A 19,311-nucleotide genomic window follows, 5' to 3' on the forward strand; every position below is an offset into this window, starting at 1 on the left:
TGTTGGACTGCACTCAGTCACGCAGTCTGACAGACAGGTACGATGGAAATTATTGACAGCTGCCCAACATTCCCGTTAGTGAGGATATTAAACTATGATGGAGAGATTACTAACCCCTTTCTGCCCTACTAGGATCATTTATTTTTGATACCATAATGCCATTAAAAAACTAGGGGCCCCCAAACAGCATCTTGCATAGGGCCCCCACAAAGCTAGAAACGGCCCTGTATGCAGGTCATTCGCTGTGGTGACGCCAAGAGAGGGAGAAACAAAAAACTGTAGCTGTACATAAATAAAAGAGTGATATTTGCTTTGAGTAGACTCATTTGCAAAACGCATATATTATTATTTCACATAAACAGTGTTCGTGTACCAAAAACGAGATTAAAACAATAATTTAGCATTTATATAGCCTCCGGAAAAGAATTCGCTCTCATTGCGCTTTCAAAATAAAGGTCCCTCCGTGGTCACATGACTCTTCTGTTTACAGACATCCGGAGAATCATGGAGGACACCGCTGGCAGTAATCCTCAATCTCTCGGATTTACAGAAAAATTAAAGTCGTGGCTCTCCTGGTCATGGACGTACGTGTGCTTCATTTGGTTCGGCATGGTGCTGATCATGATCTACGTGCTGTGGAGTCCGCTGAAACTGCAGGAGTCTCTTACCTCAGGTGAATGAACGCGGCTGCTAGCTAGCTATTGTTAGCCTCCGGGTGTCTGGCTTTAGCAGGCAGGAAACGGGAGCTGCTGCTAATTTCACAGCACGTTTTCGGGTGATTTGAACGATTCTCCGCTCATAATCAATTTAACGGTTTGTTTTTTAACAGCACTGTTTGTTGGTAAGACGCGATATTGTATTATAATGCACTGTTAGCCGCTGTGGGTTTGAGCAGTAGTTATTTTCTGTTGCACGGTGTTGGCAGAGGGAACTAATAAGCACTCTGACTGCACTGATGACACTTCACTATTTTGTTCTTTCAGCCTCGGTGTTTTTAAATACACTGACTCCTAAATTCTATGTGGCTCTCACTGGAACCTCCTCTCTCATCTCTGGACTCATCCTTGTAAGTTATCATCTGAATGATGAACTATTACACATCCTGTAAATGTGATAACACCACTCTCCATTTAACATTTCCTGTATGATAAATGCTCTTTATTTATATATCTCACTTTTGTAGTCTTGATGACCACTTTACACTACACAATACTGCACACCATACTCACTCATTCATTCATACTCTACATGCATCTACATATACACACACACACACGGGTCAAAATATCAATTTAATTGATATATTGTCCCCATACAGTATGATACAAAATACACCTTGATTCACAAATTAAGACTCTAAAGTAACCAGTCACTGCCAGTGTCACTCGCCTAGTGTCACTACTTGATGTCTCCTTATGGTGGCCCTGCTCAAAAGAATGAGGGGAAACCCAGGCGGGAGTTTACTGCAGGATAATAATCTCTATTACATAGAGAAATCCTGCACTTTTTACTTTTCACGTTTCTGACTTCTGTCGTTTTGTTTTCTTCCGTGAGACAGATATTGTGATGTATCGCTATATGATTGTCTTGCAATATATTGATTATCACAGAATTGTTGTATCGTGATATTATTGGTATCGTGAACCATGTATAGTGTATTGTATCGAATCGTGAGGTACCCTGTGATTCCCACCCCAAATGACAACGCTACACTATCCCACACTATACTACACAACATGACATTCACACTCATTCCCTCACTCACTCACTCATTCATTCATAGTGCATCTACATGCAGCACTTTTTCTGTCACACACCCGCGGCACAGGTGTCAACGGCAACTTGGGGTTAGTTGTTTTGCTCAGGAACACACTAGCATGTAGTCTAGTAGAACCTGGGATCAAACCCCTGACCTTCCAGATGGAAGACAACTCACTTTACCAATGAACCTCAGCCATTTAGGTAACTGAAGGAGGACGGAGTTAAAAAACTTGCATTTTGCTTACTCTCCCATCTGTACAGACCTACCCTGTCTTTAAAAAAGGCTTACAAATGTCTCGTCTTGGAAACGACTCCATTAAAATTAAGTTTTGCCACTCACTCATTTATAGTCACACTCACACAGTGCATCTACTGTATATGCAGCACTTTTTGTCTATCACACATCATTCACACTCTGTAGACGCAGCTGCCCACAATGACAGGATAGCAGGTGGTGTTGATGCTGCCGAGTGATGCCTTAAAGAGAGACCATGGCTATTGTTCTCCATCACTCACATTGAGACTGGATTTGAAGCTATTTCTCTATCAAAAGTAGGGATGAAGAAAACAACATGTTGCTGTCTGTCTGCTAAAAAAAAGTCCTGTCTGCTCAAGTTAATTGAATCACATTTATTTGTTATCCATATAGTCAGCCATGATGGACGTAAAAAAAAAAAAAACATGTCTAAAACCCAGTTATGTAGTTTTGAGTTTTATCATATAACTTGGATAAAATGTGCCTCATTGTCCCATTATATGTCCTCGCCACAGATATTTGAGTGGTGGTATTTTCGTAAATATGGGACCTCATTCATCGAACAAGTGTCCGTGAGCCACCTGCGTCCTCTCCTGGGAGGAGTTGAGAGCAGCTCCACAACCGGGCTGTTCTCATCAGTTAATGGAGAGGCGGAACCAAGACCCAGTGTTTCAGGTAAATGCATACATAATAATATGTAATAATAAACATCATATAAACTATAACAGCAATGCTACTCTCAATATGACATGACTAACACTAATGACAATGTCTTCTCTTTGTTAGAGTGTAAGGTGTGGAGGAATCCTCTCAATCTCTTCAGAGGAGCAGAATACAACAGGTGTGTCTGGGGTTCGGCAACATTGTATATTCGTCTGTATCTATATAGAGACACTTAATATTCACAGTTTACTTATGTACTATGAACTGTAGTTGACCAAATTGTCAAAATATAAATAAAACATAATTGTAAACAAGTATAAACTGTGTACAACGGAAATAAATAGTAAATAACAGATGGCATCTAAGCCAAAGACTTAAATTGAAAGCCGGTAAGGAGAAGTGGATGTTTCACAATGATTTGTAAAGACAGATGTTGTGTCCTGGGTGTATTGCATTATTACATTACATGTCATTTAGCAGACGCTTTATATAAAGCGACTTACAATGGGTATTGAGCACAATCAGCCAGGGGTGGAGTGGAACTTGCGACCATGATGTCTTTCGCACACAGGGTACTGGTCTTAACCACTGAGCCACTCCACCCCAGTGTAAGAAAGTTAATTCAGTTTTAAATGATTCAATGTGCTTGAGTTTTGTGTTTTACTCTGTGCACTGCAGGTACACCTGGGTAACGGGGAAGGAGCCCTTGACGTACTATGATATGAATCTGTCTGCCCAAGACCATCAGACATTCTTCACAGGAGACACACAGCAGTTAAAACCAGAAGATGCTGGTGAGTTTTATCCATTTACATTTGTAATATTGCTTTTTTTTCTTCTTTTTTTTTTCAATCATTATAGCATTTTCTCTGTAAATGTTTACACAAAACTGCAGCTGTGGAACTCAGCTGCATATACAAGGTGAATATTTGAGGAGTTTATGTTTTCATCTGGAAAAAAATCCTGATTTCATCCTCTGGTTGCAGTGATGCAGAAAGCCTGGAGAGAGAGAAATCCTCAAGCCAGGATCAGAGCAGCTTACCAGGCCATAGAAATGAACCATGAGTGAGTCCTACTTTTACACACTTACACATTATCTCCTTAAATAACTGCTGTAAAAGAGTCTGCTGGTGGGTAGTTTAAATACGCTAATAGAAGCACGTAACTACCAGTTTATCGGTGCTTTTGATCGCCTACTTTGTGGTAAAGGTTTTGATGTTCTTGCACAAACAACTGTTGTCGTCTGTCTTTGTGAATTGTGTAGATGTGCTGCAGCGTACGTTCTTTTAGCAGAGGAAGAAGCCACAACCATCACAGAAGCCGAACGCCTCTTCAAAAAAGCTTTAACTATTGGTAACGATGGATTTGATTATGTGATATTCACAGTTGGTATTAGCATTACGATAGCTGACTAGTTGTAGCGTAACTATGTTTAAATCCTGCTTGTGCAACTGTCACAGGTGAGTGTTGTTATAACATAACATGACATAAAAGATCCCACTATAGACTATGTCCTCTTTTTATTAATATTCTAAAAGTTTTCTCTTCCCTTTGACTGAAAGGTGTTTTGTTTATATGATATTTTTGCTTGATATTCACAGCTGGAAAAGATATCAACTTACTGGTGTACATTAAACGCAGACTGGCAATGTGTGCGCGCAAGCTTGGGCGAATTAAAGAAGCTGTGAAAATGATGAGAGATGTGAGTTTCTGTTAGAAGTTAGAAGTTAGAAATTGTGCGGTAACCTCTTGCTTGTCAAACTCCTGCGACTGAGTAACCTCGATGTTTTCTCACTTTACAGTTAATGAAGGAGTTCCCGTTACTAGGAATGTTAAATATCCACGAAAACCTCTTGGAGGCATTACTAGAGCTTCAGGCATACGCTGACGTCCAAGCAGTCCTCGCCAAATATGATGGTAAGACTGGACAAAATAAATATTTAATCTTTAATATAACAGAATGTGAGTTTGCTGGATGTGCTTTCTTGATTTGCTTTTTTTAATTGAACAGAATTATTCTTTTGTATGGGTGTAGGCCTAAGCCTTTAATATGAAAACACTGTCGTCAGTTTAAAAACGTTCAGCATCCAGACGAGTGTTCTAGCTCAGAATCAGAAGCATTTTTCTTTATTCGTACTCAATCTACTCAATCACAATCTAAAAACATGCATCATGTGACCACTCGGGTTCATCGGTAATGTGCGTACCTGTAAACAGGAAGCAGATTCAAGTCAAAGTAAGCTCTTCATTCACAGATGATCATTCAGTCTCCATGTTAGTGGCCCAAAAACACCTGGCTAATGTAAACAGTATGCATAGTTTTGCGTTTTTTAAAAGAAAACAAAGTAATGTGGATTAACTTGTCAGTTTGAGTCTCTACGTCTGTCTCTATCAATGTCTCTATAGATAAGTCCCATCAGAATCCAAAATGAATTTGAAGCTGTCCTTTTTCTAAGGTTTAAAAAGTTGCATAGCATTGTTTTAAATCAAAATACCTAGATGATGTACGTCCTAATTTATTCTTCTCTTTTTGTAGACATCAGCTTGCCAAAATCAGCCACTATATGCTACACATCTGCTCTGTTGAAAGCACGGGCTGTGTCAGATAAGTACGTTTCCTTCTGTGTTGCAAAGTTAACAGCTGAATGAGGCATTTTATTCACACTTAATGCGATGTGTTTGGCTTCGGTAACATTTGACGTGTGTGCGTTGCCACAGGTTCTCTCCAGAGGCAGCGTCCAGGCGGGGACTAAGCACAGCCGAGATGAACGCTGTGGAGGCCATACACAGAGCTGTGGAGTTCAATCCACATGTGCCAAAGGTCAGTAAATCACACTGTGAAGTGTAGCATATGTTATATTTCCTGCTATGCTGCAAGTTGTGTGGAGTAGATGGACCAGCGTTTTATAAAATAACTAGTAGTCTGAACACACCAGGCTCCTCTGACTACCAGACACACAAGGAACAAACGTGTAAAGTAGGCAGACGGATGAACTGTTCATATAGAGCAGCCAGATATGTTATTAACTGGCTCCCCTGCAGGTGTCAGTATACATCATACAGATGTTCAGAACAATTTATTTATTCATAGTTTCAGTTCTTGAAACTCTTTGGATTTCGTCCTTTTTATAGTTGTTTCTGATACATGTTTTTTTATAGTATGCTGTTATATAGTTCCTTTTTTAAAAGAAACACCATATGTGAAAACAAAGGTTATGTTGTATTTGCTTTCAACATCTGACTACTACAGGAAATATGCATGCACATTTTAGTGGTAGGTTGAATTTTTACTTAAAGTTTGAACTAAAACTGTAATTATTTGAGGTATATTTGGGCACATTCATGCACAGTGAAATGCAGCAAGCTGAGGCACTTTACTGGATAAATATTCTATTCCTATTCCCCGGATTAGATGTCACGCATACAGTTTTGTCCTAGTTTAGCCTTTGTAGTGAGGTGGTGTTTTAGTGCACTACTTTTAGTGTGTGGGGATGTTTTGTACACATCAGCCAGCTTTTGATTTTAAAGTGAGGCCCTCATCTTCAATTTTCTCCCACCCGTTCCCTCCATGTCCCACCCAGAGGCAGCCATCCCTTCCCCTCCCCTCCCCTCTCCTCTCATCACGTACCCTCATCCTGTTTCTTATCCTCTCCTATTCCCTCATTCTCGCTCAGACACTGTATGAGCTGAACAGAGAGTGAGACAACCACTTCTAACTTTGTCAAAATTACCTGTGAGTGTCCATACAGTACATACAGGGGTGTGAAAGCCAGTCTATTGCTGCTTGTAGCTGCTTAAACATCTAATACTAAGGCCTGAAAATGGAGTTGTAAGGTTTTGGATATGAAATTGTCTTGCGTGGGGAAGGAGGGGATGTTGCTTTCTGTTGTGTTCTGACCCAATGATGATTACACCTGTTACTTAAGCCTGTCAAGGCAAGGTCAGTGTTTTTAGATTTGACACTATTGGTGTTATTGGTGATTTGACACTATTGGTGTTGAGACATGTGAAGGCTTTGTCTGAAAAAACCCTTTATGTTATTGAAATCCTCTTCATGTCCCAATGGCCATAAGTAAAGTCGTCTGAAACAGAAAAATTGCTGGTGCCTGTGGCCCTCGCAGTAATAAAATAATCATGACCCATCAATTCAGTATTTGTTGAAACTTTTACTTGTTCAGTACCTGTTGACACACACAACGCTGGTGGTGATGGATTGAGTAGATGGCATTTGTTTTACCAAGCCATCATTCTTGGATTAACCTTTGATACAGCAAGGGAGGCACAATATAATCAGCATGATATTTTTCGACACAATATCGGTATTTGGCCATATTGGCTTTAAAATGTATTATTGGATATCGGTAAACACTCCTAGATCTTCTGATATGACTATTGACTAAAACACTAGGCTGAATAGGCGGCTACCGCTAGATAGATGATATGCCAGTCTTTATATGTAGTCTATGGTTCTCAGTGGGAAAATGTGAACATACTAATGTTCAGCAGGTGTAGTTTTTTTTTTTTTTACACATCATCCTCGTCTCAGTGCTTTCTGTCAGTTAGATGAGTGAATAAACATCATTAGTGAAACAATATGTGTGTGTGGGTGTGTTTTCAAGCCTGCCTTATATATTAATATCATGCGTGCAAGGCTGCGTCACATGAGCACATTCAAACTGTGTTCAATGGTGCTATGATATACACAACTTAAGTACACACACACATTTCAATCGCACATCTGTTGAAGTGCAAACCATCCTCCTCCCTAATTACCTCTTTCCCTTTACCAACTCTCCACGTTGTTCCCATTTCTTTCCTCTTCCCATTTTGCTCCTTTCACATTTTCCTTTCCTCATCGTCTTCTTGTCCTCCTCTATTTATTCTCCTCTCCGCTACCTCCTCCCTTTTCTCCATCTGTCTGTCCCTTCCAGTCAGCGTCCCCACCAGCCAGTGGCTAAGTGATTGACGGTGCCCGGGTAGCTGATCAAATGTTCCTGCTACCTGAATCTGCTTCACATTTGCATTGACTCTGGTCCTCACGGCCTCCTCGTGGAGCAGTCATGGCGAACCGGTCGCCATCCACTTTGCCAGTTTACGCCACTTTAAAAGGCCGTTTCTCACCTCACCTCATTCTGGTTGACATGTTCTCGTCTAGATTGCCTGTCAAGACCCAGAAGCGTGGGCCTTGTCTTAGTTTACTTCTGAAATTGGCTTTTTGGTTTGTGAATTCTGACAGCGCAGCAGTCCCGGGTTTGTTGTGAATTAAGATGAATGAGGTTTGATTCAGAGAAGGAACAAGGCATAGTTACAATTTGCCTCATCCCAGCCCACTTTCGTCAGTTGAGGTAGCAGTAGCTGGTTGCAGCAACTCCTGACTAGAAAATTCCTAAACCCAGTATTTAGTTGTCTTTATGTCCCCTCACTGTAAGTCTGAGGGTTTGTCCAACTCTTACAGAGCTGATGTCTTTGTTGCCGGTGCGTCCCAATGTGAGAGGCGAAGTTCCGCAGATTAGAATCAGGAGGCCCATTATGAGTTATGCTCTGGGCTTATGACTGCCCAGGGTTAAAAGGAGAACACATGAAACTCAATCCCTTCATCAAAGAGGCGAGAGGGAGCAGAGAAGCAGACTAAAGAGCGAGAGAGGGAGGGAGGGAGAGAGACCAGCGCAGGAGACTGAAGTGTCACCATTTCTAATGCCATGGCATGCAAAGGAAGGACAGCTGAGCAGCGAGTCGCTCTAAATGGTTAATCTTAACACACAGAGGACCCAGACCTGCATGAGTGTCCTCTCATTATCAGCAACTGACTCCTGGAGGAAGAGTTCAACTGTGAAATATCCACGTTTACCAATAGAAAAAAAAAAGTGTGATTGGTCAGCTGATCAGTCAGCTCTGTGCATATCCTACCATATTGAAGTGTAAAATGAATGAATATACATGTCCGTTGTTATTTTGCTCTTAAAGACTGTGATGGTTTCTTCTTGAGTTCTGCCCGAAAGGGCCGTTGAGGAAAGTGGAAGATGGAAAAAGATTTTTGTGGAGAATAAAAGACGACTGGTAGTTGAGTGTCTCTGCTGGAGCAGAGAGAGCTGGGAGGAGAAGTGAGGAGGCCAAACAAACAGCTTCTGCTTGTCTCTTGCCGCCGAGTATCGTAATGTCTACAGGTTAGGATGGAAAGAGAAGAGAGGAAGATGGAGGCAGAGCTGTCTGCTGGTATTGTCTGAAGAGGAGGAAAATGGGTGAAGTGGAGTCTCTCACCTCTTACCTGTGGTTGTTGGCTTTATAGGGCCTTTACTAGGGATGCAATGATGTGACATTCTGGCATTATGGCGATGCCTTATACCAATATGTGTTTGTTTTATAGCTTTTACATAAAGAAATAATTTTATACACAGTAACTGGATTGTTTTCTTTCAGCCGTTTACACTATGAGTAATCAAAGATAGTGTAATGATAGTGAATGTATACACCTTTATGAAATAACCTTTAATACTTTCTACTTACTTTAGGACTTTTTAGTCACTTATTCAACTACCGCTATTTTAAAATTGTTGTGTATTTTATTAATTCATCTTATTTGCTGATAGACCTATGATGGTCTGGACCAATTTAAATCGTGCATCTCTACGTTTTTCCCATGAGGCAGAATATATGAATATAGCATTTCATGGTTTACACCAGACATTATGCAAAATTCATTACCACGTGTAGAAAATGTCGTCTGTGTCAGGTGATTTTTTTCTTTGTTGTTGTTACAGTCTTGCTTCCCTCAGAGTTCCACTTTAAGAAGTGTAGATAGAGGGGGAGAGGAAGATGCTGAGCACTGGCAGACTGATAGTGAAGCAGGTTTGTTAGAGGTGAAGAGAACGAGACGGATCACCTGTCAGTGTAGCTAGTAGTAACAGACATTTTAGGTAAAAAAGAGGATGAGCAGTTTGCAGTGCATGGGCAGGCGTGTGATCATGGGGTGAGACTGGAGACAAGAGGACAAGGCAGGGGGAGATGGGTGAAGCAGCATGGTCTGGCTGGCTGGCTGGCTGAGCCTGTGACCATGGAAAGGATTAGACAGGATTAGCTCTGGGGTAACCTTCCCAAAGTGTCATTCTGAGATCCAGAGCGCTGTGATGCCGGCCGCCTGGGAATCCAGCCCAGGGGGGCCCCAGCCCTGCACATGGGTTTTGTTACACGTGGACTCCTAACCACCCTGGGCACCACAGATGTAGATCACACAGTGACAAGTTCATCAAAGTCACCGTGCATCCAGTAATCGTGATCCTCCGAAAGTAGGGCCTTCTTAAGAATACTGATAATACATGATAATGTTAAAAAAAACAAAAAAACAAAGCACAGTATTCTCACGTCGTTATTTCAGAATGCCTTGTTTGTGTAACCCTGTTCTATACATTTTACATCTGAGATGTGGGCCAGCACAGTAACACACACACTCTAACACAGTAGGGAATGAGAGGAGGGGTGAGTCGGGGATGTTACACATTCATGGAATGAATGTACTACACTGTAACAATAACACACACAGGGCTTTGGAAAGCTTTTCCCTCCCACCTTGAACAATTGCAAAATAAGACTCTCAACAAATACCTCGCGTGGAAAAAAGGGTTTTCAGTCCTCGGGGAGTGAGCCAGCGGGAATTGCACAATCATATGATCGAGTTGAGTCAAGTGTTGATGGAGGAGGAAGTAGAAAAAATGTGAATGAAACCATTAAAGCAGCTTGAAGTGATTTGTGACCCCAAGGGAAAGGCCTTTTTTTTAAAACCCAAACGTACACCAACGCAATTTAGGCTCATGTCTCAATAAATTGTACTTTCACTGACAAATAAACGGGCTTCCTTTTCCCTGCCACTTTTCAAATGCACGGGGATTTAAATATTCACAGACGGTTTGTTTAACAGATTGCTTGTGTGTAACCTGAGGGGGGAAAAGGCCGTGTGATGCATAATGAGATAGAGGAGGATGTACAAGTGTTGAAAAATGTGTCTTACCATGATGCAAAGACATGCAACACGTGCTGTGTTTGTGTACCGTCTGTCATTAAATGGTGGAAATGTCGTTTATCTACGCGTTGGTTGAACGGGAGGTTTATTTACATTTATATTCTGTACAAACACTGGCTAACGGCGACATTAGGCTGCTTTGGTTCCAATTTAGCGTGCACATGCTTTAGTGGGGACCAAGGCAGTAGAGCATCGATTCTCTATATGTTTGCGGAACAGGACGTTTGATGCTGGTTTCTTTACGTTGGTATTCTTTGCAAGCGCTGACAAACTGCGACGTTCACCTGCTTTGGTCCACACTAACTCGTGTACCTGTGTATTTGTTGATTAACAGTTATTTATTGGTCAGTCTTTTGTCAAAATAGTAGCAGATTGATTTTATAGTCAATTACTCGTCAATTATTAATATGGTAATGTATTATTTGTTGCAGTTACATCCCTAATTTGACACATACTGCTTGTGTATTTGACTTCCTTTCTTACCTCCTTCCTGCTGTTCTTTCTTCATTGTTCCCAATGTGTGTCACAGTTCTGGTTTCCAGTTTAAAGTGCATCTGTACCAGTCTCCTCTCCTCTGCTCTGCTCAGACATCCAGGTTTTGAGTGCATCTGTCTTTTCTTTTCCTCTCGTCAGTACTTATTAGAGATGAAGAGTTTGATCCTGCCTCCAGAGCACATCCTGAAGAGAGGTGACAGCGAGGCAGTGGCATACGCTTTCTTTCACCTGCAGCACTGGAAGAGGGCAGAGGGAGCGTTAAACCTATTACACTGCACCTGGGAGGGCAGTGAGTATTATTTCTGTCTCTATTCTTCACCACTGTTTTCTTAATTGTAAGAAATATATTTATGGCAGATGGTTGTGTTTTAAAGTAACTCTTTCTGTTCTTATATAGTGTGTTCTTGTTCTATTTACTGTTTTATTGCAGTAAGGTGACCTTGAGTATCGTGAAAGGCACCCATAAATAAAATTAATTGTTATTAGTTTTATTATTTCTCTCACTTTATTGTAACCTGTCCAGAAATTATGGAAAAAACAGCTTCTGCATGTTAAAGTGTCAAGTATTAAGTATAGAGCTGCAACTATGATTATTTTCATAATTGATTCATATGTCGATTATTTTCTCGGTCCATAAAATATCAGAAAACCTTAAAAAATGTTGATCAGTCTTTGTCAAACCTGGTGATGATGATGTTCTCAAATGTCTTGTTTTGTCCACAAACCAAAATCATTGACTTTTTAATGATTTATTTGTTATCCAGAGCCAAGAAATGGAGAAAAAATTCATATTTAAGAAGCTTAAACAATCATAAATCTTGTTTTAATCATGAAAAAAGCTTCAAACCGATTAATCGATTATCAAAATAGTTGCCGATTAATTTAGTAATCGATTAATAATGGATTCATCGATGAATTGTTACTTTGTTAAACCTGTGTTTTTGTGCTTTACTTTTTGCACAGTGCTTTACATGTCGTCACATCTGCTCCTTTGTCTGTTTGCAGCCTTCCGGATAATTCCGTACCCTCTGGAGAAGGGTCACCTGTTTTACCCTTACCCAGGATGCACAGAAACCGCAGATAGGGAACTACTGCCCTGTAAATACCCCGGCCGTGTATCCATTGCTGTTTGTAAATGTGTCTTGTCACAATTGAAACCACCTCACATTGTCTGTCTCTTTCTCTTCTCCTGCTGCAGCTTTTCACGAGGTGTCCGTGTACCCGAAAAAAGAGCTTCCCTTCTTCATCCTCTTCACAGCAGGCCTTTGCTCCTTCACTGCCATACTGGCCATGCTCACACATCAGTTCCCCGAGCTCATGGGTGTCTTTGCCAAAGCAGTAAGTAACTAAACCTGTCATCTTATTATTTGGTGTTTATATAGAAACCCGTTCCACTCGGACATGTGTGTAATTTGTCTTCAGTGTCATGTCTTCGTTTAATCTTTTCTTACCCATGAATAACATGCATGTTGTTTGTAAACTCAGTCTTTTAACCCGATGGTAATCGCCGTCACTGTCTCATGGGAAGGTCAACATTTCCCGCGAAAACAATCTCTGGGTCAAACATATTCTATCGCTGACCGCAGCTGAACACCACCTTTTCATCACTATGTAACAAATAACCCTGAAAAGTTTAGAATCTAAAATGCTAAAGTGCTGTGTGAAAACCACCTTTTGTTTTTTTTGATCATTCTGTTTTAATAGATCCCGCAAAAATAAAACTTACAGGGAACATCTCATGCTCTTCTTTTTGTTTTGAGTAAAAAAAGAATAAATGATTAGGATTTTTACAGCAGGGCAGAGTCTGGTCTATATAACAGGTAATGGAGTGTGTTAGGAACAAAGAGGTCATCACTTCTTCTGGGGTAAAAAAAAAAAAAGAAAGAAAGAAAAGAAAATCTCTCTCTCGGAAAGAAAATCCAAGCAAGACGTGGCAGGAGTAGTGCTTGTGGTCGTCTGCTTTTACTTTATTTATGGACACCAGACATGTATGGACGTCGACTATGTTTCATATATTAAATAGGATTAGGGAACGCTTGATTTGCTCCGGTCTGGCCGGGATGATATGTCCACTTTTCAAACTATTAAAGTGTCAAGTGCATCAAGCAACACGTCAGGTCGTTCCAGTGAGAGACCATATAGTCATATTTTAAAGGACATCTTACTCTTGCTGGCGAAACCTAAATCACTAACATGTGCATATAAAAAAAATCTTCTATTATGCACACGGCGTACGGTGTTATGTGCCGTGTGTCGCAGATCTTAATCTAACTTGACCTAATTTGCTGTTAATCACAAACACATGAGTGATGAAGATGTTGAAGTTATATATGTGGACGTTGGTGATTTCAGTTGTTCCTGAAATCTCTCCTCATCTCTCCTTTTCTAGTGTCTCTAACGCTGCATCTTTCTTGTTTCCATGAAGGACAATAGGACTATAATAGAAACCTTTTTTTCCCCGTTTTCTTTCGATTCTTTTTACTGTAGACTTTGAGACGGAAAAAATATCGTTGTTTCAGTGAACTCGTGAACTTGGTACCTTTTTGTGGATGTCGCGTTAAGTGTTTTTCTTTCTTTTTCTATAAGAGGTTTTCCTGGCACACGAAGGCTCATTCTGCTTTTTCTCCCTCGCAGTTCTTCAGCACACTCTTTGCACCCCTGGGTTTTTTCGCGGACAAGATGGAAAGCTTCATGCCGTCCAGTTTTTGGCACCAGCTGACTCGGATCTGACCCCGACTCGCAGTCACACACACACACACACACACACACACGCGCACACACGCACACACACACACACACACACACAAAACACATACACACACCAATACCACTCCAAACCCTCAGACAAAAAGTGTTTGCTCTCCTGTCTTCAGCATTACTGTCCACTTGCTGCGCCGTTACTGATTATGTTGGCTGAGGTTGTATCAACATGGCAATACCACTCTTAAGATGCTCTCCCACACTTGTCCCAGCAGCCCGACTTTTTCCAAGAACACATTTAAGCGGGGTCATTTGTTACAGGGCGATCCAAAACAAATTTTTGCATTCCACACAACCTCTTATCGCTGAATTCGGCGCATTCAGAGCGTTGTCCGAGGCACTCGTCTATTTATTTACAGTATAAAGTGAAATCATGACTAAACGAGAAATGTTTTATGGTCGGGACGGGACCTTGTACCATCCAGCTGGGCATTTAAAAGTCAGCGAGAGCTCCTAAAACCAGAGCTCTGATTTACAGCCTTGGAGTGGCTGCAGTGTATACAACACCTCCACAGTTTAACAGTTGTTACCATGGCATGACACCTCAGCACTATATCACTGGGGCAACCTCTAGCCCTGCAACATCGAAATGTGTACGGGATCAGCACTGGTCACTGTAAAGGCCTCTCGTGGCATCACTCATTTTTTTTTTATTATAACCCAGACTGTTGCAGGTCAACTACCAAACAGACATGACAGCAGAACGACCACACGGCTCAGTCAGTGTAACATACCTGCAGTGAGACATCCTCAAGAGGCTGCATCACAGTTTTTAAGGTTTGAAACTTTCATTCTCACCAGCTCTTTTTATGCCCCTGTGTAGCATTTAGTGACAGCGAATCAAAAGTAATTCTTTTTTCCGTCTGTACAAAAAAGGTCTTTGTCTGTATTCCAGAAATGAATTGGTGGCTTCACTACATCCATATTCTCCACCACATTCCATTATTTATCTCTCTAATGAAGATGTTACCTGGTAGTTTTTACGTGGTCGGCAGCTACGGTCATGTACAGCAAATGCCTCAGGGTGAAATATGAGCAACATCTTTTCACACCAGACACAACAATGTGATAATGGAAGTGCCTTTTACACCACATCGCACTAATCACAACCCAGCAACTTACCTGCAACACCGATTTCAAGTTTAAAAAAAAAAAAAAAGAAAGGGGCAAGCCAACTCTATTCGATTTTAATGAATCCAATTTAAAGAAGAAAAAAAAAAAGTGCTCCAAACTTTGACTTTGCTGTCAAAAAAGCCGGGTAAACGTGAAATGTTTGCGTACATGCTGAAGACGGGAGAATGATTGAGTAACTGTTACTACCCTCAAATGAGTTCTAAAGTGAAACTCACAATAAATGACTCTGTTAGTGCAAATCACACGTGTGACAATTTCTTTGCTTTTGTGCTTGAAATCAAACATGTTATTGTTTCACAGGCGCTTTGCTTCAGTCGAGTATTAGGGCCACATGTAAAACAAAAATAACAATAATAATAATAATAATTAAATATTAATTAATTAATATAATTTTCTTAGATTTCAGACTTTTTCTCCAATTTGTTTTCCATGTGGCCCTAATACTCTTGCGTACACCTGTAGGACAAACGGGATAAAGGAAATGTAAGAATCTGTTTTTTTCCAGGCATGTATGGACAGGTGATGGCTCCAGAGAACGATTTTCAACATAAATCAAAAGATATAAATACTGTGTTTGTGTGAGGTGAGAGTCATCTCATCTTTTCAAATCACCTCAGCATTGATATGGAGACGGTGTCTTGTTCAAGGGCAAACTCCTCCCTCTGCCATTGTGCTATTGCTGCTCCTGGACTATATAAAGCTGAGAGCCATCATGCCCATCATTATGATTATACCTCTCTCCGACGGCACCAGCAGATGGTTTACTTGGCGTGTTCCCAATGAACCACTAGTGCCATAATCATACTCCATACACTCGAGCTTAAGTGGCGAGCGGCAGTAATGAAAATCGCGGCTGGAGTACGGCTGACAGGTGCTTGAGTGTTTGATCTCGGTGTTGGAGCAGGTTTGGTGCAGCGTGTTGAGACTTGTGTTGGGTAGCGGGGGCTTCAAAGTCAGTGGGAAAAGAGAGAACTATACAGAAAATAGAGGGGACTAGACAGGGTATATACAAGTGGTATTGTTTCTCCCTTATGTGATAAGAAATTAGATGTTAGAGATGGTTTATAGCAGTTTGTATCCAGTAAGAAAAAAGAAACCAGTTGCTAAACTGAGGATTTAATGTATGCTCGTGTGCCAGGTGATTCTAATTATCCCTGAAACAAAAGGCCCTCCTATCCCTGGTACTTAAGTTGCTTGTTTCAGCCCGAAAACGGCTCCTGGCACGGATCTGTGCGAGGAACATATTGTTATCCTTCAGATAAACATTATTATTATTCCATATATAAGAGACCGACCCTCAACACGTATACGTAACAATAAAGTGAAGACTGTTGAGTGAGGGAGACGGTGTGTGAGGACGCGAGGGCCCTAGCATGACTGTGTGCAGTCCTAGTTTCTTTTCTTTTTCTGTTCCTGCCTCTCTCTCTGTTATAACGCCTTCCTGGAGAAACATGGATACTTATGCTATGGGATAATGGGACAACAATTTTTTCTTGGCTGTAAGGCTGCTGTTAGTTTTGGCGAATGGTTTCGTGTTTGCACAGAATCCTTTCACACTGTGTCTCTGTGGACGTAGATCTTATGATAATCCCTGTTTGGTGTAATTCATGACACAAATCTCTATGATTGACATTTGATAAGAAGTACTGTCTTTTTGTCGTTCTACAATGTGTAGGCTCATCGTCGTCATCACTTGTGTCCGTTTGCCGGTGCACGTCAGGTGATTTACGTGTCTTTCCATATTCATTTCATGGTTTGTGGATCTTTGGAGCAGGAGCATATGGGGCAGGCACGCGGCAGCTGATGCTTGCGGCCTGTATGCAGGAGATTCAACACAATGGCTGGCATCTAATATAACATTTCAGGGGGAAAGCTGCTTCTGAATCCCCACTTTGCTGTATTGCTCTTAGCTATCTTTGGTAAGCATTAAAACCAAATACATATGTATGTGTCATTGCACTGGGGATTTAAATGGCAGCTAGGCCCCTAAGATAGAGTTTGCTTGGGTTATGCTATAAAAAGATAATTTACTCAGTGTCATTTTCAGTCTGTGGGAGTATTTTTCTTCCCCCTATTGTCAGTGCTATAGAAACATAGTGTAAGTGGGATTTGCAGTATACAGATCATACTTTCTCTCAGCTGCACATGGATATGATGTCACTTGGCAAGTGAATAAAGCACACTGTATAGTGACTGTAGTCATGTTCAAGCTCATGTCCACATAAAGCTCTTAATTATGGCTGATATGGTGAACAAGGCCCAAGTTTACTCCAAGACAAACACATTTTCCTCAAAAGCCTTGAGACGGACAATTTCATAATATACATTTGAACATATTTCCCATATTGCTGTGCATTATAGATATTAATCATATGATTATGGTTTGAGACTAGAGGGCTATAGTTAAAACATTTTAAGTGGTCAAATGGAACATGTTTGTTAGGGAAATGAATGCAATAGTTTTTGACTCCTGAGTTTGGACGCACAGTAGTGTAGAACATTTCTCGCGTCTGGTTGTGGAACACCCTGTTAGTCTCTCCCCTGGGCCAAATTTAGCTCTTAAGATGCCCATCACTATGATGGCAGAGAATGCCTTTGACGCCACTTGTGTTCTTTTTACAGACTTAAACTGCATCGCACGTTATGGGAGACAAAGCAGCGTGAACACTATGACACGATGGTGAGCACAGTGTCATTAATCTTCCCCCCCGTGTGCAGCAAGTCATGAGGCTATTCACTTATCTGTAAGCTTTCCTTTACTATACCACACTAATATGGCTTTGGAGATGTTTTGTAGATAACAGAATAATAATAATAATAATACTTATTGTTCTCTCAATGCCATCGTTGAATTAGGGCCTGAGCGCATAGACCTGACAGTATCAGCTTGAAGAGAACAGAAGTAGTGGACCAACCAGGTTTGATATAGAGACAGTAAGTGTACTGTTATACCGACCAGATGATTAACTTGTAAATGAACAAGAGCCAGAATTTGATTACATGTCTCAGACATAATTAAGCTGCACGTCTGCGAAATAAAATCAAATTCTCTGCGAATGAAGCTCTGAGAACTTGCTTGACATTTTCACATATTACGAAATACAATGAAACAGACACGACTGTCACATCTACAGGCAATCGAAATGCCCACAAAAGTCATTACCTGTTCCATAATAACTAGTTTTCCTCTGAATAATGTCTCTGCAGAGTATGATAATATGATGATTAAAATGTCAAAAGAAAAAAAATCTCTTTCTCAGTGACACATAGAAAATAATCCACTCATAATAGAGACACTGAATATGCATGTGTGTGGACATGATTATCACACAATTCCACTTACGTCATGCAAACCCTACAGCACTCACCCTGTGAATGTTTGGGCAGCACCGACTCAGATCAGCCTCCGTTGTGTGTGCGTGAACAGCTCTTTGCAGCTTTTGTAATCTTTTGTTTGCAATTAACGTCTGACTGGAGAACATTTCACGCGGCGTCATTTGCTTTGGCTCTCCTCGTCATTACGTGGACATGAAACAATCTGTTGACTCTCGGCGTCGACGGCTTGTTGTCAGATTAATTTCGATCTGTAGATTCCCTCTGTGGGTTTTGTCTCCAGTGGCACCCGGCATTATGTTAAGCTGCATTACCAGATGTTTGAAAAGTCAAGTTCAGCGTCTGTACCCGTACTTGGCCGGGTTTCAAGAAATACTTCTCAAACAATTCCGAGCCAGTGAACGTGTGTATGAAGGAGTTGCATTGTAGGTGTTCTCTTTCACTCTGAGAGAAGACACCGGCTGAATCTGTGTTGGCCTTTTAGAATGGAGATAATGTGAGGAGAGAAGTTGCTCTTGCAACTCCAAAGAGTAAAATGACCATCAGAAACGTTTTGACACCTTCCATTTCCGACACTACATATGATATATGATTAATAATTATAGCCAAATGTGTGCGCTCTGAGGAAAAGTATTCTAATAACAATATTGTCGTACAACGTTGAGACCAACATCTGTGCAACCCGATCTCTCAAAAAAATGACATAACTGCATTCTCAAAAATATGTTTCATAAGAAAAACATTTTCTCCCAGATAACATTTGTTTTCGTCAAATCACCAATAGTGATGTCATTTACAAGTACGTCAGTCAAAATTAGCACCAATGTTTGGAGGAGTCAGTGGGGAGGGAGTCTGAGGGAGATGTGGACCAAGCAGGAAACCACGGTTCAAAACC

The 19,311-nt window shown here is 40.9% G+C and overlaps 1 protein-coding gene across 1 annotated transcript; it reads left to right on the plus strand.

Moving 5' to 3' along the window:
• Nucleotides 1-467: 467 nt before the first annotated feature.
• Nucleotides 468-15,325, plus strand: st7l (suppression of tumorigenicity 7 like). Its single transcript, XM_058632569.1, has 15 exons — nucleotides 468-673; nucleotides 984-1,066; nucleotides 2,533-2,692; nucleotides 2,804-2,858; nucleotides 3,359-3,474; nucleotides 3,667-3,745; nucleotides 3,945-4,033; nucleotides 4,282-4,382; nucleotides 4,483-4,597; nucleotides 5,217-5,289; nucleotides 5,399-5,501; nucleotides 11,328-11,478; nucleotides 12,195-12,287; nucleotides 12,388-12,527; nucleotides 13,824-15,325. The coding sequence occupies exons 1-15, from the start codon at nucleotides 472-474 to the stop codon at nucleotides 13,917-13,919; spliced, it is 1,656 nt and encodes a 551-aa protein (XP_058488552.1). The 5' UTR covers nucleotides 468-471; the 3' UTR covers nucleotides 13,920-15,325.
• The last annotated feature ends 3,986 nt before the right edge of the window (nucleotides 15,326-19,311 follow it).

The sequence above is a fragment of the Solea solea genome, chromosome 6 (genome assembly GCF_958295425.1).
Source record: "Solea solea chromosome 6, fSolSol10.1, whole genome shotgun sequence".
Lineage (NCBI taxonomy): Eukaryota > Metazoa > Chordata > Actinopteri > Pleuronectiformes > Soleidae > Solea > Solea solea.